The 27677-nt window shown below is 45.5% G+C and overlaps 1 protein-coding gene across 1 annotated transcript in view; it reads left to right on the top strand.

The window, feature by feature from the left end:
* The window catches only part of LOC125927583 (dynein axonemal heavy chain 9-like), a 170665-nt gene that overhangs the window by 3782 nt on the left and 139206 nt on the right, over positions 1 to 27677 (top strand). The window contains exons 2-6 of the mRNA XM_049638085.1: positions 9769 to 9934; positions 11573 to 11675; positions 12154 to 12393; positions 21511 to 21672; positions 26202 to 26398. Coding sequence (XP_049494042.1) covers positions 9769 to 9934; positions 11573 to 11675; positions 12154 to 12393; positions 21511 to 21672; positions 26202 to 26398 — 868 coding nt within the window. The remainder of the gene's footprint in view (positions 1 to 9768; positions 9935 to 11572; positions 11676 to 12153; positions 12394 to 21510; positions 21673 to 26201; positions 26399 to 27677) is intronic.

The raw sequence follows: 27677 nt of genomic DNA, 5'->3' as shown, positions 1-27677 counted from the left end.
AGCAGCCAGGAACTTGGGACTAACCCAGGGCCCAAGAGGAGCAGCATAAAGGCCACAAAGCCCACGCAGCAGAGCTCATACCCGTGACTCTGGCAAAAAAAAAAAAAAGAAAATGCTGAATTCCCTTACGTGGAGCCTCATGCCTCTTTCTGTTGGTCACAGTCCAAACAACTTTGTTTATTTGGCCTCTCAGCCTAAAACGTTTTAGAAGCAACAAAATGGCAGGAGAAATGATGCTGATGACGCTTAGGAAAAGGGGAGCCAGGAACCTGGTATCCCAGAGGGCAGAGAACATTTCAGAAAGGAGATTCTCAAAGGGCAGCTACCCCGGTCTCGGACAAGAGGCAGGTTCTCCCACGCACATCCTGAGCCCAACGCTCTTTCTGCAGCCGAGTGCCTCCGTCGCCTTTTGTGCCTAAGAGCCTGCGTAATTACGAACAGATCCAGTGTGCTGTGGTATATGGTCTGCTTCCCGAGGCAGGTAGTACACCCAGACAGGTGTGCAAGATGTGTGTGGGGCCACTTCAGACCCGTTATAAACACACATCAAGCCCCACATCGGGCTCTGCACTCATAATGCAAAGCCTGCTTGGGATTTTCTCTCTCTCTCTGCCCCTCCTGTACTCACACTGTCTCCATCTCCCTCAAAATAAATAAACCGGGGTGCCTGGTGGCTCAGTCGGTTGGGCGTCCGACTTCAGCTCAGGTCATGGTCTCAAGGTTTGTGAGTTCGAGCCCCGCATCAGGCTCTGTGCTCACAGCTCGGAGCCTGGAACCTGCTTCGGATTCTGTGTCTTCTCCTCTCTCTGCCCCTCCCTTGCTCATGCTCTGTCTCTCTCTCTCTCTCAATAATGAATAAATGTTAAAAAAATTAAAAATTAATATAAAAATTTTTTTAATTAAAAAGATATAAAAGTATATATACACTCACAAACCTATGCTTATATACACTTAGAATATTTCAAGAAGTACACACAACTGATAACAGCAGGTGCCCCTGGCAAGGAGAACTAGACGCTAAGAAGGAGCGATGGAGAATTACTTAAACTTTTTAGAAATTATGAAATATCTCAAGCCTGCAGGGAAGGACAGAAAATAATGTAACAGATGCCCATGTACCCACCACCCAGATTTCACAGATGTTAAAATTTTGTCATTTTGCTACAAATTGTAACAGTAAGTACAGCCAGCACACCACCCCCACCCTCCTTCCTGCCCCTCATTGACCAAGTACTAAAGTTGATGTGTATCACTCTGAATCTACACCTTCTCTTAGGTTTTTAAGTTTCAGCCAACACGCAGTGTAATAATAATTCCAAGCATCCGATAGGGTGATTCCAGTCTTCCATACAACACCCGGTGCTCCATACAAGTGCACTCCTTAATCCCCATCTCCTCTTCCCCCCCATCCCCCACCTCCTCCCGCCTGGTGACCCTTGGTTTGTTCTCTGCGGTTACGAGTCTGTTTCTTGGTTTGTGTCTCCTTTCCCCCTTGGCTCCCTTGCTTTGTTTCTTAAATTCCACCTGTGCGTGAAACCAGATGGTGTTTGTCTTTCTCCGGCTTACTTCGTGTAGCATCAGGCTACCTGGATCCATCCACGTTGTTGCAAGTGGCAACATTTCACTCTTTTTTTATGGCTGAGTGATATTCCATTGTGTATATATACCGCCTCTGTATCCTCTGTATCCATTCAACCGCCTCTGTATCCATTCATTGGTGGATAGACACTTGGGCTGTTTCCACAGTGTAGCTACTGTAGATAGTGTTGCTATAAACATTGGGCTGCATGTATCCCTTTGAATTAATACTTTTTATATTCTTCAGATAAATACCTAGTAGTGCGGTTGCTAGATCGTAGGATATTTCTGCCTTTAACTTTCCGAGGCCCCTCCATACCGTTTTCCAGGGTGGCTGCACCATTTTGCATTCGCACCAACAGTGCAAGAGGGTTCCCTGTGCCCGCATCCCATAAGCACCTGTTGTTTCTTGTGTTGTTGATGTTAGCCCTTCTGACAGGTGTGAGGCGATACTGTGGTTTTGGTTTGTGTTTCCCTGGTGACCCGTGATGCTTCGCAAAATGGATTAAAGACCCAAGTGTGAGACCCGAAACCATCAAAATCCTGGGGGAGAACACAGACAGTAACCTCTTTGACGTCGGCCATAGCAAATTCTTTCTAGATGCGTCTCCTGAGGCAAGGGAAACAAAAGTAAAAATAGCCTATTGGGACTTCATCAAAGTGAAAAGCTTCTGCACAGCAAAGGAAACAATCAACAAAACTCAAAGGCAGCCTACTGAATTGGAGAAGGTATTTGCAAAGGACATATCCGATAAAGGGTTGGGGTCCCAGGTCATGAGCTCACGGTCCGTGGGTTCAAGCCCTGCATCGGGCTCTGCGCTGACAACACAGAGCCTGCTTGGGATTCTGTCTCCCTCTCTCTGTCCCTCTCGTGCTCGCACACTCTCTCTCTCTCCCTCAAAAACAGACATTTAAAAATAATACTAAAGTATACAATGTGAGAAGTTTTGAAATACTTACACACCCCCGACACCATCACTATGGTTGAAATAATGAGCATATCCATCACCTCTGGAAGTTTCTGGTGTTCTTGGGCAATCCCTCCCTCCCTCCCTTTCCACCCTGCCCATGCCTAGGCAACCACTGACCGGTTTCTGTCACAGTCGGTTAGTTCGTATTTTCTAGAATTGCCTGTGATGGAATCACACAATACATGCTTTTTTTTCCCTTTTTTTTTTTTTTTTTTTTTTTTTTTTTTTGTTGGTTTTTTTTTTTTTTTTTTTTTTTTGGTCTGGCTTTATTCACTCGGCATGATTTTGAGTTTTGTCCCTGTTGTTGAGTGTTTCAATAGTTCATTCTTTTCATTTTTGAATAGCAAGATAAAATATGTAAAAAACTCACAATGAGTCCTACCATAAAGTAAATGCTTAGTAAGTGGAAGCTGTTACTGTAATAATATTAAAACCCTTCCTGAATTTAAGAGTCTATAACTATTATGCGATCATTTCTAAAACCCCTCACTGCCAAAACATAAGGAACCCAGGTAAACCCCTTTTGCTTGGAAAGGGGGTTTAACTTCAACTATACTAAAACAAAAATAATGTTGGGGCACCTGGGTGGCTCAGTCGGTTGGGCGTCCGACTTCGGCTCAGGTCATGATCTCGCGGTCCATGAGTTCGAGCCCCGCGTCGGGCTCTGTGCCGACAGCTCAGAGCCTGGAGCCTGTTTCAGATCCTGTGTCTCCCTCTCTGCCCCTCCCCCACTCATGCTCGCTCGCTCTCTCGCTCTCTCAAAAATAAATAAAAACATTAAAAAGTTTTTAAAACAAAAACAACGTTTTGGTAAGAAAGGTTCTGACGTTCAAATGGGAAGTAACCCCACCCTGCAGGTCAATTCATGGAGGTCTGCGGGGGGATATTTTACAGTTGACGGATCCGCTAGCCCATCAAACGCCCTGTTTCTCAAAATCAGATGTTCTTTTATAGAGGACGCAGCTGCTTGATAAACCCTGTGCCTCTTGTGTCTCATCTCTTCCAGCTCTGGGGTCTCCACCAACCATGGTTCTCAGTGCAGGCCCAGTACTCTCAAGTACAAATGGGGTTGTGTTTCAAGGCATTCCCATGGCTCACCCGTGGAGGCAACACGTGCTTTATGTGCTGTTTGTACTGTGCCAAACATTGGGCTCAGGGTCCCGCCCCTTTAGTGCATTTAACCCTCCCCATCCAGTGAGACACCATGTCAGCCATGCCTTTGCCACGCAGCAGAAAATCTGACGGCAGTGACGTGGACAGAATTTGTTTTTCACGCAGCAAGAAGTCTTGAGGGAGGCAGTTACTAATGCGAAATCCGTGGCTCGATGGTATCGATGCTATAATATCTATTCTCTTAGCGGCTTCCTCAGGTTGGCAGAATGGCTGCTGCTCCTGCCATCACATCTGCGTTCCCAATGGAACAAAGGAAAAGATAAAGGAGAGAGTTAGGGCCCATGTCAGGGAACGAGAGCTCTCCAGGAACCCCGGTGACCTATACATGTGTCTTCCCGTTCAGAACTGTGTCACAGGGCCACCCTTGCTGGAAAGTGACTCCGAGAGGAGGATTTTGGAAACGGTGTCCATCACAGATCTGACCGTCTCTGTTTTTGCAAGATGAGAAAAATGAGGCTTAGAGGTGTTAAGGGACTTCCCTGAAAGGCCCACAAGGAGTTAAGAGCCAAACGGTCTTATTTGATCGGCTTTGATGAGATTCTGGGTCAGGCTTCTTGCTTTTCACGCCCGAATGCCAACTTTGCTTCCGTTCATCTGATATCTAGAGCACATGGATAGTTTTCCCTTTGAGAGTAAATCAAATCGGCCCTTCGGGTAGTCATTGAAAGACTCAGATTCCAACTGACTTCTCTCCAGCAGCTGCCCAGAGCACAGATCAAGAACACTGAACCCTCGTGTTGAGGGAGGCAGGGACCCGCCCTCCTCCTATCCTTCTAAACCCACAGACCCACTGCAATGCTTTCCTTTCCTTTACTGAGTTACAATTTAATCATCCACCCTTGGGCTTCGCTGAGGCTCAGGAGGATGAAAGATAACTTTAAGTTACTGTTACATCTCCTGTAAAACGCCCATTGGCGACCTTGCTCATCCTGCAGCCTGATATTCCTTTAGTAAGTATCCGGGATACATGCCCGCTAGAATTTAGCTCCTGGAAATTTTTTTTTCGTAGAAAATTAGAAGTGGATGTGTACCAGTAATCCAGGATGTCGTGGTTGCTGTAACTAAACACAGGTTTAGTTCTGAGATTTCAGGTAGGCGTGAGATACATTTTTATTTGGTTACAGTAACCCTGTCACCTGGATCATGGGTCCAGTCACATTTCTTTTCCTATATGGCTTTGGAATCCTTGGTTAGTCTCCTTTAATTGGTCTGTTTTATGTCTGCAAATACTTGAAGCCTCTCTTGTTTTTTTTTTTTTAGAAAATATGAGTAATTTGGGGTGCCTGGGTGGCTCAGTTGGTTAAGCGTCTGACTTCTGATCTCACAGTTCATGGGTTCAAGCCCCACGTCGGGCTCTGTGCTGACAGCTCGGAGCCTGACGCCTGCTTCAGATTCTGTGTCTCCCTCTCTCTCTGCCCCTCATGCACTCGCTCTCTCTCTCTCTCTCTCTCTCAAAAATATTTAAAAATTAAAAGAAAATATAAGTAATTTTTAAGACTAAAAGAATTTGCAATGACCCATAGACAAGACAGTCTAGAAAGCGAAAAGGAGAAGCAAAGAAACGGACCAGGCATCGAGGGACTTATATCGGCAGCATAAAGAGAGGAGGCTGAAGATGATGCACTTCACGATTCTGAATTCTCTTACCATCCACCTGCAATTTAAATGATTCGTTTAACAAATATTTGAGCCCTTAATTACACTCATTAGATAGGCGCTCAGGCGTCTGAATCTCTGTGCGATGTGAATCTCTGTAACTCACTCATTAACAGGTTGAGGTTAGACAGGACCCGAAAAGATCCAATCGAACCCTCAACCCGGGGAGCCTCACTCTTCCATCATTACAGATAGCTCGTCCGCCTGTCTTTCAAAAAGGAGATGACAGGAAATTAAATCATGAAAACATCTGTCACCTCGTGGGCCAGACACACAGCTCAGGATAAGCGGAGGTGGCTTCAGAGTATAGGAAAAAAATGGAATACAGCATAGATTTGAGACGACAGAGAAACCACTCCATAAATTTTGGTACCTCCAAATTATGGGACACGGTGCAGCAATTAAAATCATGTTTTAAAAAAAATTTTTTTTTCAACGTTTTTTATTTATTTTTGGGACAGAGAGAGACAGAGCATGAATGGGGGAGGGGCAGAGAGCGAGGGAGACACAGAATCGGAAACAGGCTCCAGGCTCCAAGCCATCAGCCCAGAGCCCGACGCGGGGCTCGAACTCACGGACCACGAGATCGTGACCTGGCTGAAGTCGGACGCTTAACTGACTGCGCCACCCAGGCACCCCTAAAATCATGTTTTAGGAGGCTAATATTATCATATAATGTTTATGTGGATGGACAAAGTGTATCTGTTTGTACATATATACACACACACAAGCAGAATATGCAAAACTGACTTTGTAAAGGAAAAACCAAACAGACCAAATAGACTGGAATGAAATTCACCAAGATATTGAAAACAGTGGCTCCCGCGAGGTGATCGAATTACAGGTAATTTTCGTTTTCATCATTATGATTTTCTCTGTTTTTTAATCTTTATGGAATGAATATGTATTACTTTTACAATCACGCAGAGCATGATTATATTTGGAAGGAATAAACGCAAAGTCTGTACAGTATAATGGAAATGTCTTAACACATGAAAAACTAGATGGTGTAGAAAGGAAATAGCTCGAAGCAAAGGAGAAGCGGTACAAAATGAGACGTGATTAATTACTCATGATCTCTGTCAAAAAGTGTGGCCAGGCGGTGGGTTCATGAAACCGGGGATTTCTTCAGCGCAGAAGTCACCTTGTGACAACGTTTAAGTGATTTGCGACCCGAGGTAACCCAGGTTAGCATCCTGGCTGGGCCACTCGGTGGCTGTGGGACCTGGGACAGAGTCCTTTATTCTCTGTAAGCCTCTTGCTTCTCTAGAGCAAGTGGGGGAGAGGCAGAGAGGGAGGGAGGGAGGGAAGGAGGGAGGGAGAGAGAGAGAGAGAGAGAGAGAGAGAGAGAGAGAATCCCAAGTAGGTTCTGCACTATCAGCATGGAGCCTGAGGTGGGGCTCAAACCCTCGAACCCGCTCATTTGTTAAAAGATTTTTAACACATGATAGGGCTGCTCTGAGGGGTCAGTGATGACAGGCGTGTAATGGGCTCCATATAGAGCCTTTAGCGATGCTTTGCGGAAGAACAGACATCCTACTCTGAGCTCAGAGACCGTAAGAATCTGTGGGACAGGGGTGGCCAGGGGCAGACATAAACGGGGGCTGGGGTGTCAGGGCTTGCCTGCGAGGGCTCTCTCTCAGGGTGATACGCAAGGTGCATCAGCCTCAGTATCTACAGACCTGGATCCTCACTCGGCAAGGCATGCAAACAGCCTCAGCCTCTGTGTTCTTAATTACGACATTGATATAACGTATCTTTCTTTGCTATTCCTGGGGCTTATCATTCGCTCCTTCCTTAATTTTATGGATGTCTTTCGGACACCCTACTGTGTGCGAGATAAAAAAAAAAGCAGAGAAAGATTTCCTGTCCTCGTGGAGTTTATAGTGCGGAGGGGGTTAAGGTGACACCCACACGATACATAAGTTGAATGTATGGCATTTTAAGTGGTGATGCGTGTCACAGAGAATAACGAAGCCGGCACAGAGAACTGGGGTGAGGGGTGAATTTTGGCTAGAGGGCAGGCAAGGGCTCACCGAGAGATGGCATTGGAGCAGGTTAATGTCTGATGGAAGCGAGGGAGGAAGCTCTGTTGGCATTTGGGAGATAGGATTAACAGCAGGGAGGACAACAGCCAGTGCAAAGGCCCTGTGGCAGCGAACGTGTCAGAACAGGATGGCTGTAGCAGAGAGAGTGAACAGAGCAGCCTCGAGAGAGAAGAACCGAGATGCGAGGTTTGTGGACGGAACCACACTTGCTCTTAGACCGCACGATGGTGTTGTGATCTCGCAGAAGGAACTGTGTGAAGAGCGGAGAGCAGCAGGTGCCACACGCGGCCACAGGCGGGACACCAGCCCGTCCGAGGGGAGACGTTCGGTGAGCTGATGAACTCGGGGGGGGGTCCAGGTATGGGCTTGACCGGCAGGACTTGTCTGCGATGATGCAGGACCCTGAAATGTGAGGGGACGATCACATGTCCTTGTGCGTCTCGCGCATGGGATGCCTTCGCCATCAACTTAAGTCCACCTGCTTCTCTGGTTCTGCCTGGAAACTGTCACTTCCCGCCCTGCGTCTGGGAGGGGAGTTTCAACAGCGTCTGGCCCCGTAGGGAGCAAAAACACGGCTGCCTTTCCTGAGGGAGTCCTCCCTCCCTGGGGGACTCAGCAGCATCCTGCTGGGATGGTCCAAGGCGTTCCCAGCTGGCTTCTTGCAAACTGATGCGGTTTTCTCCTCAATAATCCTTCAGAAGCACGTAGAGCTGGACGGACCCAAATTAGAGGGGTCTGGTCCATTCCAGGGGTTGATTTGAATATCCCTCCTTTGCAGGGAGGGGAAAACAAGTCTTCCTAAGAAGAGAAGTTACGAGAAGGCCTGTTCTCAAAAACGTATCCTTGGCAGCCCATTAATTATATTTCCTTTTGACAGATCTCGTATATGGTTGTTATATCTTTAGGGGGAGAAAGGTGTTGGGTGATTAATTGGTTGATGGTGTATGTTAATTGGATGCTAACTAAATTGAAATCTAATTCGTATTTGAAACCCTTAATTTAACTCAGGACCAGACAATTAAGAATCTTCAGGCTTCTCGAAGGGACTTGTCTTCCTCTCTGTCACCTCCAAATGTCTGTTGACACTTTCTCCTTGTTTACAAACTTGTTTTTCAAGGGAAGACTCATGCTTCTTCGAGCTTCCAGCTATAATAAGACATGTCGGTTCTTGCGATACATATTTAATTGCTTTATTGGAGGGAAAAAATGCACGTATCTCCACTCTATTACTTAAGTTTGTTCTAAGCAAGTCCCGTCACGCTGGACTACGGTGCCGTTTGAAGAAACACTTCCTAGAAGAGAGTCATTCTGTACTGAAGTCTCGGGAAAAGCACGGAGATGCTCTGATAGGGTCCTGGTGACCTGAAAGCAGTGGAGGAGCCCTTGGCATTGCTGGAAGCTTCCGGGCAATTCTCTGTTCCTGTTCCCACTTGGGGAAGACCCCACCCCCACCCCCACCCCCACCCCCACCTGGGAGATGAATACTCTGAGAATATGCTCACAAAGTATCCAACAGCTCCTGGTTTTTGTTTTTAATGTTTTTATTTATTTATTTTTGAGAGAGAGCAGGGGAGGGGCAGAGAGAGAGGGAGAGAGAGGATCCCAAGTAGGTCAGCATGGAGCCCGGCGCGGGGCTCGAACCCACGACCCGTGAGCCGAAGCCACCTGCTTAACCGACCGAGCCACTCAGGCGCCCCCAGCAGCTCCCGTTTTGTACCCCAGGCTTCTAGAAGCCTCTAGAAAAGAAACTCAGGTGGGTGGGGCCTCCACCCACGCTGATAAGGGAGCCCCGGCCTCCACGCTCCTGTGCTGTCTCAGCCAGAGCGGGCAGGTCTCTCCACAATCCGATTATCTGGAGATTTCCTCGAGGGTAGAGTGCCACACCTTGAGACCGGGAAGGTATCTTCTGTTTCGACTCTCTAAGCAAAGGAAACTGGGGACCCCAGGTACGATCGGAGGAGCCTGGGCTCTGAAAGTTAACCGTCCCAGACTTGTACTCTGACCTCCCCTTAGAAGAGTTTCTTTGCTCTTCCGAGCCTCGGTTTCCTCCTCTGTGAAATGGGATGCTAAGACGAATCCGGCACCCACGTTGCAAGAATTAAACGAGATGGTGCGCTTTTGTAGAAACCCGAGAGGGTCCACGCGTAGTGAGGTGTTCGGTGCCTGGTCTACGCAGTCACCCTTAGTGCCAGGCGGGCTCCCGCTTCACCTCTGGTCCCGTAGAACGCCAGGACTTAGGCAGGTGCATGCTGCGCCACGGCTTGTCCTTGGCACTGGTTCTGTCTCCGCACTGGCCTCTGAGATTCGAACCTCCTTCCCTCACCCACTGGCTCTCCCCTCAGCTGTCCTGGAGAAGCCTCTAGAAAAGAAGGCCGGCAGAAACTATGGCCCCCCAGGCAACAAGAAGCTGATCTATTTCATTGATGACATGAACTTGCCTGAGGTGGATGCCTATGGGACCGTGCAGCCCCACACCATCATCAGGCAGCATCTGGACTATGGCCACTGGTAAGCACACATGTGCAAAGGGCCTGGGGCCCGCGGGCTGGGGGGGCTAAGGGGGGAGGCCTAAGGCAGGGCTGAAGGCCGTTCCCCTGGAGCCCCAAACTGCACTTTAGTGCTGGTGCTGGATGAGAATCCCCATAGCAAACCACAGTCCCCACAGGACTGTGTCTCCTGGGGTGCACTTTCAGACCCAGGAATCAGTACCGACATGGGAAATTTGGTCAGGGGACATACTGAGCTGTTATCTAAGGGGGGGGGGAAACCTACCTTTTTCTTCAACATGCATCTCAAAAGTTGCTTTCTCCAAACCCCCAAAGCAGAATGAACCTGTCCTGTCCCCCGCTGTGGTCCCAAGTCCCTGAGCGGGGGTACTTGAGCGATAACCGCTAACACCCTGTGTGGTGCACATATGTCCGCGGGTCTGAACAGCCTTTGTCCCTTTCGGGGAAATTCGCAGACTTTGTTATTGTCTCCGGCCACAGTGTAATTGTTGACGGCAAAAGGTCTGAACTTGCCAGAAAAAAAAAAAAGTCTGTGATTGGAGACAATTAGCTTGCCTTCCTACCCCACGTCGAATTAGCTGCTGAGAATTCAGGGAATTCAGAGAGAAGCGTGGTTGTGATGGTGACCTGAGTCGCCTTTCAGCCATCGCTAACACCTTTTGCGGGATGCCTGCCGTGTACATCCCCCCACAGCGTGCACACCAGCATCTGGGCGGCTCGGCTGTACAGGAACAGATCGATCTGGCACACGAGTTTTACTTTAGGTTCGTGGCCACAAGCCCAAAGTGGGCAGTAGGAGCTCTCTGGAAATCCCGCCCTGCTGCCTCAGCATGTTTGCATTTCCGCTCGCAGCGATGGCTGCGTCAGACCTTCTGTCTGTCCTCGGACTTCCCGCCCCACCTTCGCTGGTGACCATGGGTACCATGTTTCTTTCCTGCCTCCGTAGCTGTATGAGAGCCTCCTTTCCTCCCTCCTCCTGACCCACCTTCCCTGAGGCCGAGCCGTCACCAGCCTCTGGTTCTTCTCTCCCCCCACCTCCTTCGGCAACTGCCTCTTACCTCCTGATCGGCTCCTTCTCATCGAAATTGAGACTCACCTAGATTTCTTCTGTTGCATTCAAAAACATGATTTTCTAACTGATGACCCGTTCTCTCTTCCCACATAGCCAAATATCTCTATTTCCACTTCCCCACTTTCCCCACCACCGCTCACTCCACTCCCTGGTTTTTGTTTCCTCCACTTTACTGAATTTTTCCTGCTCAACTACTAACTGTATCTTTATGTGAGACCTGACAGACCCATTGGGTCAACTGTCTTTCAGATTCTCTTTGACTGCTCTCTCCTCTTGGAAGGAACCAACTTCCTTTGGCTTCTGGGCTGCCGTACCCCTCTAATGCCCCCCCACCTCTTAGACCTTTATGGTTTCTTTTTTCTGTGATCTTTCCATAGATGTTGGATCCCTCAGGATTTGGGCCCAGCCTCTTATCCTTTTCTGATCTCTACCAATGGATCTAGGCTTTTTTTTTTTTTTTCACCACCCAAGCATATAAATGATAGGATACATCCCACCTCACCCTAACAAGGCACTCACCTGCCTGGGCCATCACCCAGCTCTCCCTGTGGTTTCTGACTGTTCCAGGTATGACCGGAACAAGCTGTCCCTGAAGGAGATCAGGAATGTGCAATATGTCTCCTGTATGAACCCCACGGCAGGCAGCTTCACCATCAACCCACGGCTTCAGGTATGGGAGGGAGCTGTGGTACCTGAGTCCTAAATAAATACTAGCTCACCAGGGCCCACATCCCTCAATGCCAAGTAGTAACTGGTCCTTCCCCCGTCCAGCCTCTCAAAGTGGCGAATCATATGGGATGCCGATTTGCGTTTCCAGGGAGACAAAGAAACTCCTAGACCCAGAGCCATGAAGCTTTTAGAGCTGGAAGGGGCCATAGAGTTCGTCTGATTTAGCTCATTCTTTGGAGTGGGAAAACATCAGAGAGATGAAATGACTCTCCCAAGGTCGTGGGGATATCCAGTGTCAAATCCTAGTTTGGGCTCAGACGCTCTGAGTTCAAGTTCTGTTCTAAGTTCGGGTTCAGTGTGAGAAGTGTGATCGGAATATAGAATCCAAAGGCCTCATAAGAATTCCTCGTTGCTCTACCCAGAGCCCCAAGAGGCGATCTTGACTCTGACCCCTGGCCCCTGCCTGTTCTCTCGTACAGCGCCACTTTAGCGTGCTTGTCCTCTCCTTCCCTGGGGCAGACGCCCTGGCCTCCATCTACGGCACCATCCTGACTCAGCACCTTAAGCTTGGAAACTTCCCAGAGTCTCTGCAGAAATCCAGCCCCCAGCTCATCAATCTGGCCCTCACCTTCCACCGGAAGATCGCCACCACATTCCTACCCACAGCGATCAAATTCCACTACGTTTTCAATCTCCGAGACCTCGCCAACATTTTCCAGGTGAGTCCATCTGTACGGAGACACCCTTGAAAGGCTCGCTGATAATCTGGGCCCTTCCGTTCTTGGTAAAATAACAGCACCAAACTGTTACGCAAAGGCGCCGTTTGTACAGAATCATGAACACAATCAGGTAGATGGGGCCAAGGGCTCCATGAGGAGGGACGTCAACCAGGTAGAGTGCTGTTTGACAAAGACATGGTTTCCCAGGACACATTTCTGAGTTGGCTCCTTTGGGTTGGAGAAGGCTCAGCATCTTGAAGAAAATGCTACATACTGATTCCAGCATGCCAAGGAAGGAACGAAAAGAAAGAAAGAGGTAACTACTTTGCAGGCCCTGGTGGTATAGCATTGTTCTTGGGAACAAAAAGAATGTCCCCCGAAATCAGGCGGGATAGATCCGCTTCCTGAAAAAGCCACATCATAGTATTCCTAAGATAGTACCTGCCAGCCTCCAGGAGGCCTCTGTTGTCAAACTCCAGCTTCCTCTCCAGGCCACAGCCATTGCAGATTCTTCTAGCTCTTTGTCCTCTGCATAGCGATGGCCTGTCTCTGCCCATTGCCTTCAGTTGCTTGACCCTTCACTGTCAAAACCTCCAGAGGGCAACGCAACAAAGCCTGGTCCCCTCTTCCTCACAGGATGGAGTCTGCAACTTTCCCATCTTGGGCAAGAACCTGTGGAGACCACTTTTTGGACACGGTCCTCCCCAAGTTGGCAGGAAGGATGCCTTTTACACCAAGCAGAGGCCACACCTGTAGGGGGCTGTCAATGCAATCGGGGAGTGAGACGTGACCCTCTGTGGTCAGCACATGTACTTGGAATTAATTACCCAGGACACTACCTGTCCAGATCCTGAGAACATAGGGCCTGCGTGGTCCAGCCAGGACCTTTGGTTGTAAAAAGCAGAAATCTTCTGACCATTAGTTCAGAGGTCTAAGAACTGTGTCTGGAGTGGCTTCACCTAGAGAGACACTGAGCCTCCCCGCATAAGGACCAGTCACTGAGTACACACTTAAGCTACCTCAGGACAGCACTGTGGGCCACATACCTCCTAAACACTAACTCTGCTAAAAAATGAGGAAGCAGAGACCCCCAGAGATTCTGTAGATTTTCCTAGGAGCACACAGCCAGCCAGGGAAGGGACTAGAACAAGAAGCCGGGTCTTTGGGTTCCTGGCTAGGACCTCTTTCCTGCACACCATTCTGTCCTCTTCATCCGCACTTCTGGAGAGGGGAACAAGCATAAGGTAGTTCAGGCAGCAAGAAAGACCCCACTCCAAGCCCGTAAAGCTTTCAGGTCTGTGGCTCTGAGGCTAGGATGATGGCAAAATTTGTACATGCCCACTATTCTCTCTCCTCTACCGAGTATTAATTAAGAAAGACCTCTTTTATCACAAAGTACCTCTCTTAAATCTCACCGCAGCAGCACGAGGTGAGAATGTCCCCGTCTGTACTTTCAAAGGCAAGAAAGGAGTTAATTGGGTCAAATTCACATTGCTCATAGGGCAGAGCTGAAGGGAGAAGGGCATTAGATCTGGTTGACCAGAAGCATCCAGCTCCTGCCTGGACAGACGCCTTGTCACCCGTACGCTCTGAAACGCACACTCATGACAACCCTTCGGGACCCACATTATCATCCCAATTTAACGGAGGCTCAGGGAAGTTACCAGCCAGGTGACAGCACGAATGGTCACAAAGGCAGAAAAGCATAGACAACATCAGTGGAATGCGTAACAGGCGTCGGGCCGTGGGGGATGGAAAGTGAGGGGAAGGAGGTGGTCATGGAGAGACAGAATTGGAAAGATCATTTGAGGCCAGAGTGGGCCCTCATAAAAAGTCTGACATTGGCCTGTAGCAATTATGGAGCACGGTCCTGGGCCTTTTACATCTATTAGCGAATAATTGAATCCTTGCAACCATCGTGCGAGGCAAAACGCGATTATTTCCAATTTGAAAGGGACACACTGAGCCACAGACAAATCAAATGCCTTGAGCATGATCCCATCACTGGAAGGCAGTGTCACCGACATCCAAAACTAGAACATTCAATTACAAAACGCTCACCTCCATATTCCAGCCTTGTTTCAGTGGCGGCCAGCGTAATGTCAAGGAAGCACCAAGGAGGGGGGTATTGGCCTGGGGGCAACGTCTCCTGTTCCCCCTGGCCTGTTTCGTTGGCTGGCTCAGGCAGGCTGAGTGGCAACCCCCGGGGCCCTGTTTGCCTGCCTGTCGGCAGCCTGCCAGCTATCAGCCACCTGCCACCACGGTGGGAAAATACATCCCCCACTGGAGCACCTGCCTCCCTGCAACCACCCAGCCCCCACCCTCCTCCTCCAGGGGGGAGTTTCAGGCTCCCAGCTTGACCACAGCGTCCCCTGCCTACTTGTCTAATGGCCTGATGGAAGCACCTAGGGGGTGGCTGGATGCCTGGTAGGAGCCAGGCATCACCTCCTTCTAGTGTGACCTGCAACTCAGGAATTCAGACCCTCTCTACACTTCCCTCACTCTGTCCTGACCAGGACACCATCTGAGAAAGTTCCAAATGGCAGAAATCATCAACTGCTCCCATCTCAATGCCACACGTAACTAAGGTGGGGCAGAATTTGTGCTTGACGTGCTCATGTGGGTGAGTAGCATACCTCACTGTAAGGGACAGTCCAGGAAGTCGGGGTGCCTGGTGGGTACTTCTCCCTGCCCTCTGCATCTCATACGGCTCATACCGAGGAGAGCAAAGAAGAAGAGAGGTTGAGATGTGTGTGGGGGTGGGGCCCAAGGGACCTAACAGAATTTCTTCCATTTTTAAAAATACACTTTTATCAGAGTACAACATATAAGTAGGAAAGCCCACAAGTCATAGGCACACAGCTTGGTTAGTTATTACAAAGCCATCACACCTCTGTAACCACAAGAAATGGATCAAGATCTTCAGATCAAGAAATAGAACATTCCCTTGGGGCACCTGGGTGGCTCAGTCAGTTAAGCGTCTGACTTTAGCTCGGGCCATGATCTCGCAGTTTGTGGGTTCAAGCTCCACATCAGGCTCTGTGCTGACAGCTCGGAGCCTGGAGCTGCTTTGGATTCTGTGTCTCCCTCTCTCTCTGTCCCTCCCTTGCTCATGCTCTGTCTCTCTCTGTTTCTCAATAATAAACATTAAAAAAAAAAAAAAAAGAAATAGAACATTCCTGGCATCCCTGAAACTCCTTCTCCTTTGTCCCTTCCATTTGGTTTTTCCTCCCCTCCCGGAGGTAAATACTGTTTGGATTTATAACACCGTAAGTTCTTCTGGCCTGTTTTTGGACTTTATGAAAACAGAATCATAGGGCAAATATTAATTTGTATCTTTGTTCAATAATGCATTTATACTTATATATACAATCATGTTATTGGTATAAAAAAAAATACTAGTAATAATAATTTCTTTCTTTCCAGTCCTTAAATCTTACAGTTTCTTTTTCTTGTCCTATTGTGCTGGCTACAACTGCCAGTATGATGTTGAAGAGAAGTTGAGAGAGCTGCCTCTTGTTGCATTCCTAATTCTAGGGGGAAGAGCTTTTAATAGTGTGTGATGCTTACTTTAGGTTTTTGTGGATGCTCTTTGCCAGATAGAGAAACTTTCTTCCTGTGTATAGTCTAAGAGTTTTAACCATGAATGTATATTGAAACTGAAGTGGTTTTTCTGTAGCTTTTGTAATAATTATATTAATTTCTTTCTCATTGTTTCTGGAAATGTGATAAATTACATTGATTATTTTTTATTTTTTTTAACATTTATTTATTTTTGAGACAGGGAGAGACAGAGCATGAACAGGGGAGGGTCAGAGAGAGGGAGACACAGAATCTGAAACAGGCTCCAGGCTCTAAGCTGTCAGCACAGCGCCCGATGCGGGGCTCGAACTCACGGACCGCGAGATCGTGACCTGAGCAGAAGCCGACCGCTTAACCGACTGAGCCACCCAGGCGCCCCTACATTGATTATTTTTGAATCTTAGCTCACCCTTGCATTCCTATGATGAACCCAACTTAATTCCTGCATGTTGAGCCTTTTATATTTTGCTGGGTTCCATTCTCTATTTTTTTTTAATGTTTATCTTGAGGGGGAGTGGGTAGGGAGAGAGAAAGAGAGAGAGGTAATGGCAGAAAGAAAGGAGAGAGAGAATTTCAAACAGGCTTCACTCTGTCAGTGCAGAGCCCAAGGTGGGGCTTGATCTCATGAACCATGAGCTCTTGATCTGAGCCAAAATCAAGAGTCAGAGACTTAACCCACTGAGCCACCCAGTCACCCTCCATTTGCTATTTTTTAACATACTTTTTGCACCTCTGTTAATAAGATTGTCCTGTAATTTTCCTTTCTTCCAAATCCAAAGGTTATAAAGTCCTCATAAAGTGCATTGGGAAGTGGTCTCTCCTTTCCTACTCTCTGGAAGATTTTGTAAAACACTGTAGTGAGCCTTCTTCCTTAAATGTCAGAAGAAGTTACTGATGAAACCATCTGGAGATTTTTTATGGCCAGTCTTATGCTCTGAGTTCAACTTTTTTCGTACATATTAGACAATTCAGATTTTCTATTCATGTGTCAGTTGTGGTAAGATGTCAATGTCATCAATTTCTACCTTGTTAGCATACAGTCATTTATAATGTCCTGTGATTATCTTTTAGATATCTGTTGTATCTGACATTATGTCCTCTTTCTTAAAACTGATACTATTTGTGCCTTTTCTCGTTTTCTCTTTTTCTCTTTTATCGGGCTTATTAAGGAGTTATCAATTCTGCTAATCTTTTCAAAGAAACTGAAAAGTATATCAATTTTTTTTACCTTGTTTGCTGTGTCTATTTGATATCTGCTTTTATCTTATAAATACTGTATAATCTCTTTCTTTAGGTTTGTGATTAGTCTTCCTTTTTCTAACTTCTTGATGTGTCTAGTTAGATCATCAATTTTTAGCCTTTCAGCTCTTCTAAAATGTTCATTTTAAGGCTATGAATTTATCACTATTTATTCCATGTATCATGCAAACTTTTATATGTTGTATTTTTATTATCATTCACTTCATAATATTTCTTAATTTCCCCTGTGATTTCTCCTTTAGCTTATGGGATATTTGGAAGTGTATTGCTTTGTTTTTCAAAATTGAGAGATTCTCTAGTTATCTTGCTTTGTTTTTCAAAATTGAGAGATTTTCTAGTTACCTTTCTCTTGTTGAAGCTCAGCTTAATTTCACCATTTCAGAAAATATACTCAATTATTTTATTCATTTGAAATGTGAAGTGTGTTGAGACTGGTTTTATGTCCCAAGATATGACCAATGGGCACTTTTTAAATGGTGCATTCTTCAGATGCCGAGTGTAGTTAAATCAGTATGTCAACTAGGTCAAGCTTGTAAATCATGTCATTGAAATATCTTATATCCTTACTGATTTTTTTTTTTTTTTTTTTACTATGTGCTCTGTCCATTTCTAAGAAAAGTATGCTAAAATCTCCCACTGTTGTTGTGGACATGTCCATTTCTCCTTTTATTTCTGTCACATTTGCTTTATATGTTTTGAAGTGGTGTTATTAGGTGCACATACATTTAGAATTAGTATATCTACCTAATGGACTGCCCTTTTACTTATTATTAAATATCCTGATTTATTTTCAATTTCTTATTCCAGGCTTTTTTTCTTATATTTAATGTATATCTCTTATAGGCAACATATAGTTGGATTTTTAAAATGTAGTCTAATAATCATAGTCTTTTAATGAAAATATCATGTTCATTCATATTTGATTTTATATAATAATGAATTTAGGATTAAATCTACTTATACTGTTTGTTTTCAGTATGTTCTAGCTGTTCTGTGTTTTCTTTCCCCTCACTTTTTGTATTCTATCAAACTAATTACTTTTTGTTTTTTATTTTCTCCCCTCTTAGCATGCAGTACATCTTTTTACTCTACATCTAATGATTATCAAATGCATCATTTTATTCTTTTGTAAATGAGTACTTTATCAATTGCAAGGGTCTTAGAGCAATTTACATCCCTCCAATTTGATTCTATTCTTATTTTTAAAATTCAGTGTGTATTGAAAACCCACAACGCATGAATACTTTTGTCTTTGTCAACATTTACTTAGGTTTACTCACATATTATCTTCCCACTTCCCCTATCCCTGGTGCATTTCTGTTCTTCCATTTGGAGTCATTTTCATTCTACCTGAAGCTCTCCTTTAGATTTTAGTGGTGTTTATATCTGCTAGAAAATAATCTCTCTGTTTTTATTTAACTGGATATGTATTTATTTCTTATTTTTTAAAAGAATTGGGGGGGGGCGCCTTGAGTGGATCAGTCAGTTAAGTATCTGATTCTTGATCTCAGCTCACATCTTGATCTCAAGGTTGTGAGTCCACACCCAATGTGGAGCCCAACTTAAAAAACAAAAACAAAAAACAAAAAAACAATTCTGGGAGGGGGTTTAGAAGTCTAGGTTGGCAGCTATGTTTTTTCAGCTTTTCAAAGGTATTATTCAACTGTCCTCTGGCTTTCATTGTTTCTACTGAGGAAGTCTTAAGTCTTACTTTTCCTATACAGTACACATAGTTTTTTTTCACTTGCCTGCTTTTGAGATTTTCTGTTTGTCTTTGATTTTCAAAATTTTCACTATTCCCAAGATTTCTAAGTGGTATTTTCTGTATTTATCCTGCTTAGTGTTTGCAGCACTTTTGAATCTTGATGTCTTTTCTTTTCAGGTTTTTTTTTTTTTTTCAGTTTTAGAGAAGTCACAATCAGTATCTTTTCAAATGTTACTTCTGCTTTTTTTTTTCTAGTATTCTAATACAAGTATATGAGACCTTGTCACTGGGTCTCATATGTCCCTTATGCTCTTTCTTTTTTCTCTTAGTGATTCAATCTGAATGTTTTCTACTACTCTCTCTTCCTGTTCACTCATTTTCTTTTCAATTCTGTCTATTCTGCTGTCAACTCCATTGATTAAGTTCTTAATTTCAGTAACACTAATTTGGGGTAATTTTTAGTTTGACAATTTCCATTCGATTCATTTTTAAGTTTATTTATTTATTTTGAGAGAGAGAGTGTGTGTGTGTGTGAGAGAGAGAGAGAGAGAGAGAGAGAGAACGCGTGTGTGTGTGTGTGTGTGTGTGAGTGAGCAAGGGAGGCACAGAGAGAGAGGTAGAGAATCCCAAGCATTTTCTGTGCTGAGAAGACCTCACAACCATGAGATCACAACCTGAGCACCCCTGATTCATTTTTAAAGGCTCCGCTCCTTTGACGAAATTCTTTACCGATGTCCCCTAATTTCTTGGTCATTTTAATCATAGTTTTGTTAAAGCTCTTGTGTCTGATAATTCCAATACCTAGATCTTCTGTGGGCTGGGTTTTTTCCCCCTGATTTGATCATGTCTCCTGGTATTTCCAGTAATTTTTGTTTGATGGCCAGGCATTAGGAGTTTTAAAATGTGCAGGGGTGCCTGGGTGGCTCTGTCAGTTAAGTATTCAACTCTTGGTTTCGGTTCAGGTCATGTTCTACCAGGTTCATGAGTTCAAGCCCTGAGTCAGGCTCCACACTGTCAGGGCAGAGCTATTCAGATAATTTGAGGGTTTATATGATGATATTTTCCTTCAGAGATTACACATTTCTGCTTCTGGCCAGTAGGTATCAGGGATTGAGGAGTTGAAATTGCGCTCGTTTCTGTGAGGACTGAATGATTGTGACTCACTCATACTCCTGATGTATCACCATTTGAGAAGCTCCCCTGAGGTCTTTAGCCATGAACCCCTTCTTGATAATCCCTGAACTTCAACTTTCACCCTTCCTACCACTTGAGATGAGGTAACTTTGCTCAGCATCTTAACCTTTCACTTGTCTGTCTCTCTTTGGTTTCTGAACCCATGAGCCATTACTTGTGAATTGGAAAATGCCTGAAGGAAAAAAAAATAGTACCAAATTCTGGGTTCATCTTTCTTCCTTCTCTTCCCTAGTATCATAGTCCCTTGAGCCCTCACTGCCTTGGTGACTCCCTAATGCCTCTAAAACGATGAAGCTCTGAAGATAAGTTCCCTATCTTTTGTAGTTGACTTCAGCGGATTGGTTTGTGATCAGGTATTCTGCCACGACTAAAAGCAGAAATCTCGACGTAGGGCACATCAGAGAAAGTGCTGTTGGACAGGAAAGGAGGTGCCATGGAACACTTCAAGAAAGAGATCACACTTGAACTGGATCTTGAAATATGAGCATAGCTAGAAAAGCAAAAGGCACGAAGGCACAGAAAGTATGCAGCGCCAGAAAACAACTTGACTTTGGTGAAACCGAGATCTAGATTTTATGGGAAGTGGTGATCATGAGGAACTAGACTGGTAGTCCTATTACAACCAGAACTTTCTGCCGTGCTCATCCTGTTGGTGATGAGGGATAATTACATGGCCCCTTTTCCTCATGATAAAAAAAAAAGTAATTGGGGGGAAACACAGGTACAGATGAGTTTCAAATTACAGGACTTGTTGAGGTCATTCAGAGACTCTGATCTTGGTTGTCTCCAGTTTTCAATGAAAAATGAGGCTGAGACGTTAGCTAATCGTAGCAGAGAGGTGAGGTGACAGAGAAACTTGAAAAGGATAGTAAATGTTTGGGATGATCCCTGTGGTATACGGAAGGAGAACCCTCTAAAGATGAGTAAAATGGATTACTGACCTGCCAAGGTTAGCTAGAGTCACCCTTTGTGATCGTTCCGATTTTACATAAACAGTTGTCACCTAGACTGGTTCTCAAACCGGTACTCAGGGAGTTGAAACACGGCAAAGAGGCCACCTGTCTCCTCACTGTGGCTGTTTGGAATGCGGTGATCAAAATTCCAGGTCCTCAACGTCTTGAAACCTTGCTGAGACCACATCCTATATATATGCCATTAGGTATGCTTCCTGTCTTTCTGAATCCCAGTCTCCACATTATACCAAATGGATGTAGTAAAAGTTATATTTTTGTAGAAATTGTTTATCACGGTGGTCACATGAGTTTTACCTGGCGAAACTTGTGGTCCAGTACCTGTCACGTACCTGGCTTAATAAGTTGTAGCTGTTGTAGTTTTAAATTGTTATTCACATTATTTTTGGTCTACTCTCTATAAAGGGCATTCTCTTCTCCTCTGTGGAATGTGTGAAATCCACTCAGGACCTCGTAAAGCTCTATCTACATGAATCAAGTCGGGTTTATCGGGACAAGCTGGTGGAAGAAAAGGACTTTGATCTTTTTGACAAAATCCAGACAGAAGTGGTCAAGAAAATTTTCGATGTGAGTATTGCCCTGAAAAAAAAATTGCTATATATTTGAAAAATAAATATTTCTGCAGACGATCACCCAAATGATAAAATCTAGCTCAGAAATGGGGTGAGGTGGGGGGCGGGAATCAGAGATTAGATAGGGAAAGAAAATCTATCATTATTTTGCTGAGGTGAAAATGGCAGGACAAGAAAAGACATAAATTACCATGGAATTTCAGTGTTGGGAGGGTCTGTGGATTTCATGTGATCCAATTCCTTGTCCCATGCTCGCTCATGTCAGTAGCATTTCTCAGATTGGTCATCCCAGTGGATGCATCCTTGAAAATGCATAATCTCATCTTTCCCTGGGGAGCCATTCTGGAGCCACTAATGACTAGAAATTTGAAGCGATTTATTTTATTTATTTTAAGTTTATTTTTTTATTTTGAGAGAGAGAGAGAGAGAGGCAGAGAAGGAGAGAAAGAATCCTAAGCAGGCTGTGTCAGCACGTGGGGCTTGAACTCACAAACCATAAGATCATGACCTGAACCAAAATCAAGAGTCCGACATTTGACCGACTGAGCCACCCAGGTGCCCCTGGAAATTTGGAACAATTTTTATTTTTTTTATTTTTAATTTTTTTTAATGTTTATTTATTTTTGACAGAGAGAGAGAGACAGAGCATGAGTGGGGGAGGGGGAAAGAGAGAGGGAGACCCAGAATCTGAAGCAGGCTCCAGGCTCTGAGCTGTCAGCACAGAGCCCGACGTGGGGCTTGAACTCATGGAACGTGAGATCATGACCTGAACCAAAGTTGGATGCTCAACCAACTAAGCCACCCAGGCGCCCCTGGAACAATTTTTAAATTCGGAAGCTTTGGAACAATTTTAAAGTCTGGAATTTTTTTCTTTTTCTTTCTTTCTTTCTTTTTTTTTTTTTTTCTTCATTTTCGCTTATTTGAGGAGAGAGAGTGTGTGTGTATGAGCAGGGGAAAGGGGCAGAGAGAGAGGGAGGGAGAATGCCAAGCAGGTTCCACACTCAACACAGAGCCCAATGGGGGGACTCGATCCCATGATCCTGGAATCATGACCCGAGCCAAAAACCAAGAGTCAGTCGCTCAACCGACTGAGCCACCCATACACCCCAGCTGGAAATTTTTTCTAATGATGATTTAAAATTTATTTCCCTGTCCACTCATATTAAGTCTACATGAAACACTTTCAAATATTTCAAATAGTATGTCTTGTCCTTCCTGGGTCTTCTTTCCTCCAGACCAAATAGCCTCTGTTCTTTTAGCCACTTCTGACATGGCTTGTTTTCAAACCCAGAGCAATTTGCCATCATCTTGATTACTTTTCCATCAGTTCCCCCTTCTGAGATCGTGATGTCTGATTTTTCGTCTCACAACCCAACTGGGGTCTGGCCCAAAGCAAGATCATCATTCCCTCTTCTTACATACTATAATTTTGTTACCATTTCCCAAAATTGTCCTCCTAAACTGTTGAACTACAATATACCTTAGAAAGAAGGTATCCATGATAAAAATAAGTTGAGAAAGTACTTCATATTCTATCCCTCTCTTGGAAATACATCGTGCTTTCAGCACATTAAAGCCCCCAAAATCTTGAATAACCCTGATTCATTTGTCATTTCCCACATGTATGAGACCCTCAAACCCTTTTCCATTCATGAAACTTACTAATAATTTGCAGAACGAATATTCCACAGAATATGCCTTGGAAAGCACTGATCCACGAACACAGCTTAAGATCATGTTACACTTCTTTGTGTCACAGTTACCCCACAGCGAACACTGAGCATTCTGGAAGTTGACCCAAACTCCCTAGTTTCCACTCAAACCACTTGTCCTCTCTCGAACTTAGGAATAACCAGAACTTGTATTGAAATGTACCGTGTTTCCCTGCTCGCCTTGTTGGGTCTAGCACCATATTTTGTCCTGACACCAACCTGGGTCTACCTCTGAAGAGACTTAAGAGTCCATCCCAACCTACATGGCAGCCTTCTGGATCTTGGACAGCATTTTTAAGGAATTTATCTCAGCCTGCTCTTTACTAATATGAACACCCTGAAATGCCTCCCCTTACCATTTTTCTGTGCCCCGCTCTCACATCTTAGATGCCCTTCTGACCATTGTAGCATTTGCCAATTTATGTGTTCATGGTTGGCTCTGCAAACACACCTTGACTATTTTCCCCAGCCGGTCTGAGCTGGAACTTTAGACTCTCAGCCTTTGAAATCGAGGTTCCTCTGTGGGTCTGTATCCTAAGGATGCATTCTTTTTTTTTTTTTTTTAATTTTTTTTTAACATTTATTTATTTTTGAGACAGAGAGAGACAGAGCATGAACGGGGGAGGGGCAGAGAGAGAGGGAGATACAGAATCAGAAGCAGGCTCCAGGCTCTGAGCCGTCAGCCCAGAGCCCGACGCGGGGCTCGAACTCACGGACTGCGAGATCATGACCTGAGCCGAAGTCGGAAGCTCAACCGACTGAGCCACCCAGGCGCCCCAAGGACGCATTCTTTTGATCATAGACCCAGATATAATTAATACCATTATCCTTCTCCAACAACCTCTGAAATGCCAGCCAGAATCACCTCCGGCCGCATGAAATCTTGGTATCGGTGTTAATGAAAGGTTGCCGGATTTCCACCAAGGAAGTGACACGGTCCTGTTTCCACCATTAAAATCTTAACGTTCTCTGAGAAGTGGCCCTTGTGTGATGTGGCGTCACTATGAAGAAGTCTTTGATGCACCGGGTGCTTGGTTTTCCTCTCCCTCCTACACCGCCTGGCTCTGATCAGAAAATCTGAGACACATTGTTTTGTTCATCAAAGAGTCTTTGTAGAGTGGGCTTTTCAGAACTGCACTTCAGTCCTTCCTCTGCTAGATCATTCATGTAAATTGACTTCTATCAGGACCAATTCCCAGTATATTAGCCCATGTTCAAACTGGGTAAATGTATTCCCACATCACTTCCCCCACGTGCTTCCTGCAGCTAGCGAGAATGGCTCGCCTGCATTTCATTAAATCTTACCCGAGTGTCTGGGCATTTACTGCTCATGTGTGGCAAAGGCAGAATGGTTTAAAGGCTTTCCAGGGCCCTGAAATCACCTTCAAAATACAATAGCTCTTTGATATTTAACTCTTGCCATTTCATTCTTCTTATAAACCAGTCCTGGTTTCTCTGTCCATGTGACTGTCAAACTCACTTCCCCTCCGTTAAGTTCGATGCATCTTGCCCATGGGCTTACAAAGCCAACCCTAAGGGACTCAATCCCTGGGTAATGTCCTTGCTGATAAACAGCATGTGTGTTACCTCTTTGGCAGGTGGTTCTCCCAGTCAGAACGTTGGGAGAAAAACACAATGGCAGTGGGGATAGTTGCTCATAATGGTACAGCACTAGGAAACCTGTGTTTTCTCAACTTCCTTCTGCCACCTTTCTTCCTTTCGAAGTCTCTAGGATTCAGGTTTCGGTAAGTAAGTATACAATGGAATACTACTCAGCAATGAGAAAGAATGAAATCATGCCATTTGCCACAACGTGGATGGAACTGGAAGGTATTATGCTGAGTGAAATAAGTCAGTCAGAGAAGGACAGATATCATATGTTTTCACTCATATGTGGAACTTGAGAAACTTAACAGAAGACCATGGGGGAAGGGAAGGGGAAAAAAACCGGTTACAAACAGAGAGGGAGGGAGGCAAACCATAAGAGACTCTTAAATACAGGTAACAAACTGAGGGTGGATGGGGGTGTGCAAAAAAATAAGGAAAAGATTAGCTGCCTCTTTGATGCTTGGAGGGCACCTTGGTGGTAAGGAGACATAGATACCATATCTTTTTAATTAATTGAATCGTACTAGGTATTCATTAAACATGGTTAGGTCTGCCCTGTGGGCAAGAATTAACACACAATAGGCTCATATCTTTAGGAAAATTGTGTACCATGTACACACGGGGGCTCTCCTGTGAATGAACCAATCACCTAAGGATGGCTCATGGCACATTTTTCAGAAACCAAGTTCTCTGGGCTGAGCCTGTGAAGCTGGGGCTGGTAGCCTACAGTGGGGTGTCTCACAGGAAACAGGAAAGGATATTTTAGGACACTGCTGTGGATTGGGAAGCAGGACTTGTTGAAATGGGTGCGGGGGAGATGAGGCCACTGGTGCATGGACCCCTTCACCCGGCATTGGTCGAAGAGCCGCTGCTTAGCGTAATCTGTCCCTGTGTCCCCATCCATTCCTCTGCCCAGACATGGGCTCTACCTGTGTATGTGGGAAGGGTCCCTCCCACCTTCCGGTTTCCACTCTCAGCCCACAAGGAATAACAAACATCACTCATGACTTCATGGAACTAGTAAATGAATGTTAAACATCCACTTCATAGAAGCTTCTCAAGAAAAAGAAAGTGTTGGAAGCAGGACTGATACTTAATTTGCAGGGTGTGTTCAGAGAGAAAAAGCACATGAGGGATCTTCAATCTGTATGGAACCAGAATTGAGTCTGTAAGGAGGGTCCTGACGCCTGTGTCCCATCACCAGGGTATCGATGAGGCGGCGGAGCAGACCCGAAGCCTAAACATATATTGCCATTTTGCAAATGGCATTGGTGAACCCAAGTACATGCCTGTACAATCGTGGGAACTTTTGACCCAGACTCTGGTGGAAGCCCTGGAGAACCACAATGAAGTCAACACAGTGATGGACCTGGTTCTCTTTGAGGACGCCATGCGCCATGTGTAAGTGTGCTTCCGTTCTTGCCTTTCCTCAGTTGCCTCGTCTTCCCAATGTCAGAGGTCTCATGTGGGCATTTGAGGACACCTCCCTAAAACCAGGAAAAAGCAGCTATGCGTCTGCCCTGAAGGTCAAGATGGCGGCCGGTAGAGCAACGGCTGCAGTGTCTGCCACTGGCCCTAGGGGGCAGCAGGATGCTGAACTCAGGCAGCACTGGATGTATTTCCTTGTGTGTCATTTACAAGCCCTGGGCATGACCACAGTGACACCAAGGGAAAATTTAAGGTCATAAAAGACGCACCAGAACAGCTCAGGACCCATATCCCCACCCCATACCGGTGGAAGGGCCAACTTTAGAATAATGAGATTGAAGATTTTTGTTTAAGTGCTCACAGATTTCAAAAATTGAATGCCCTTCTTAAATGTTATTGCCATCAAATGAATCACTGAGAGTAGTCACCAAGCCTCCCAGACGATTTATACTCACACCAGTGCTGTCCCTGTATTGCTGTACATTCCCCGGTTCAATCACACCTACCATCCGTCCCTGCCTTCCAGAATCTTTCCACCCTGCCCCCTGGTACCCGTGCACTTCAGCAGCAAAACCCACCTCATCTTTACCTTCTCTGAACCTCCCCTCATTGATGATTCCGAGTGAAACCTCACTGACCCCTGAGTGGAGGAAAGCTCTTTTGGCTTCCCTGTTCTGTGTCCCCCCAGGACCTAGCGAGAACTAAGTCCCCTCCTTCTCCCCCACCTCATTTCAATGGCACATTTAAACCATGTCTCTCTTTATCCTTTACAAACCCCGCTTCTTCTAAAGCACTGGCAACCGGACATTCGTACTCATCACCTCGCCTGTCATCTGCCAACATCCAGTTCCCCCCCAACACTTACCGGCTGCCTGGGTGCTTGGAGCATCTTCTCAACTACACCTTTCTCCATGGCTGGCATGGGTCTTGTTAATTCCTGTGGTTGTTTCTTCCATCCCCCACCTCAGCCACTCGCTCTCATGTTCCTACCCTCGCACTTCCATCATCGGTGATGATCCCATCTCCACCACTGCCATTTCGAACATCCCTTTCTTTACCCAGTTTTATTGAGATATAACTGACATATAGCATGGTATAAGTTCAAGGCGTACAACGTCATGACTTGATATACGTGTATAACACAAAATGGTCACGACAATAAGATTGGGGCACCTGGGTGGCTCAGGTGGCGAAGCGTCCAACTCTTGTTTGGCTCTGGTCACGATCTCACATTTACGGCATCAATCCATGC

The sequence above is a fragment of the Panthera uncia genome, chromosome E1 (genome assembly GCF_023721935.1).
Source record: "Panthera uncia isolate 11264 chromosome E1, Puncia_PCG_1.0, whole genome shotgun sequence".
Classification (NCBI taxonomy): domain Eukaryota; kingdom Metazoa; phylum Chordata; class Mammalia; order Carnivora; family Felidae; genus Panthera; species Panthera uncia.
The sequence above is the reverse complement of the archived record's forward strand: the minus strand, read 5'-3'. Positions and strand labels throughout refer to the sequence as shown.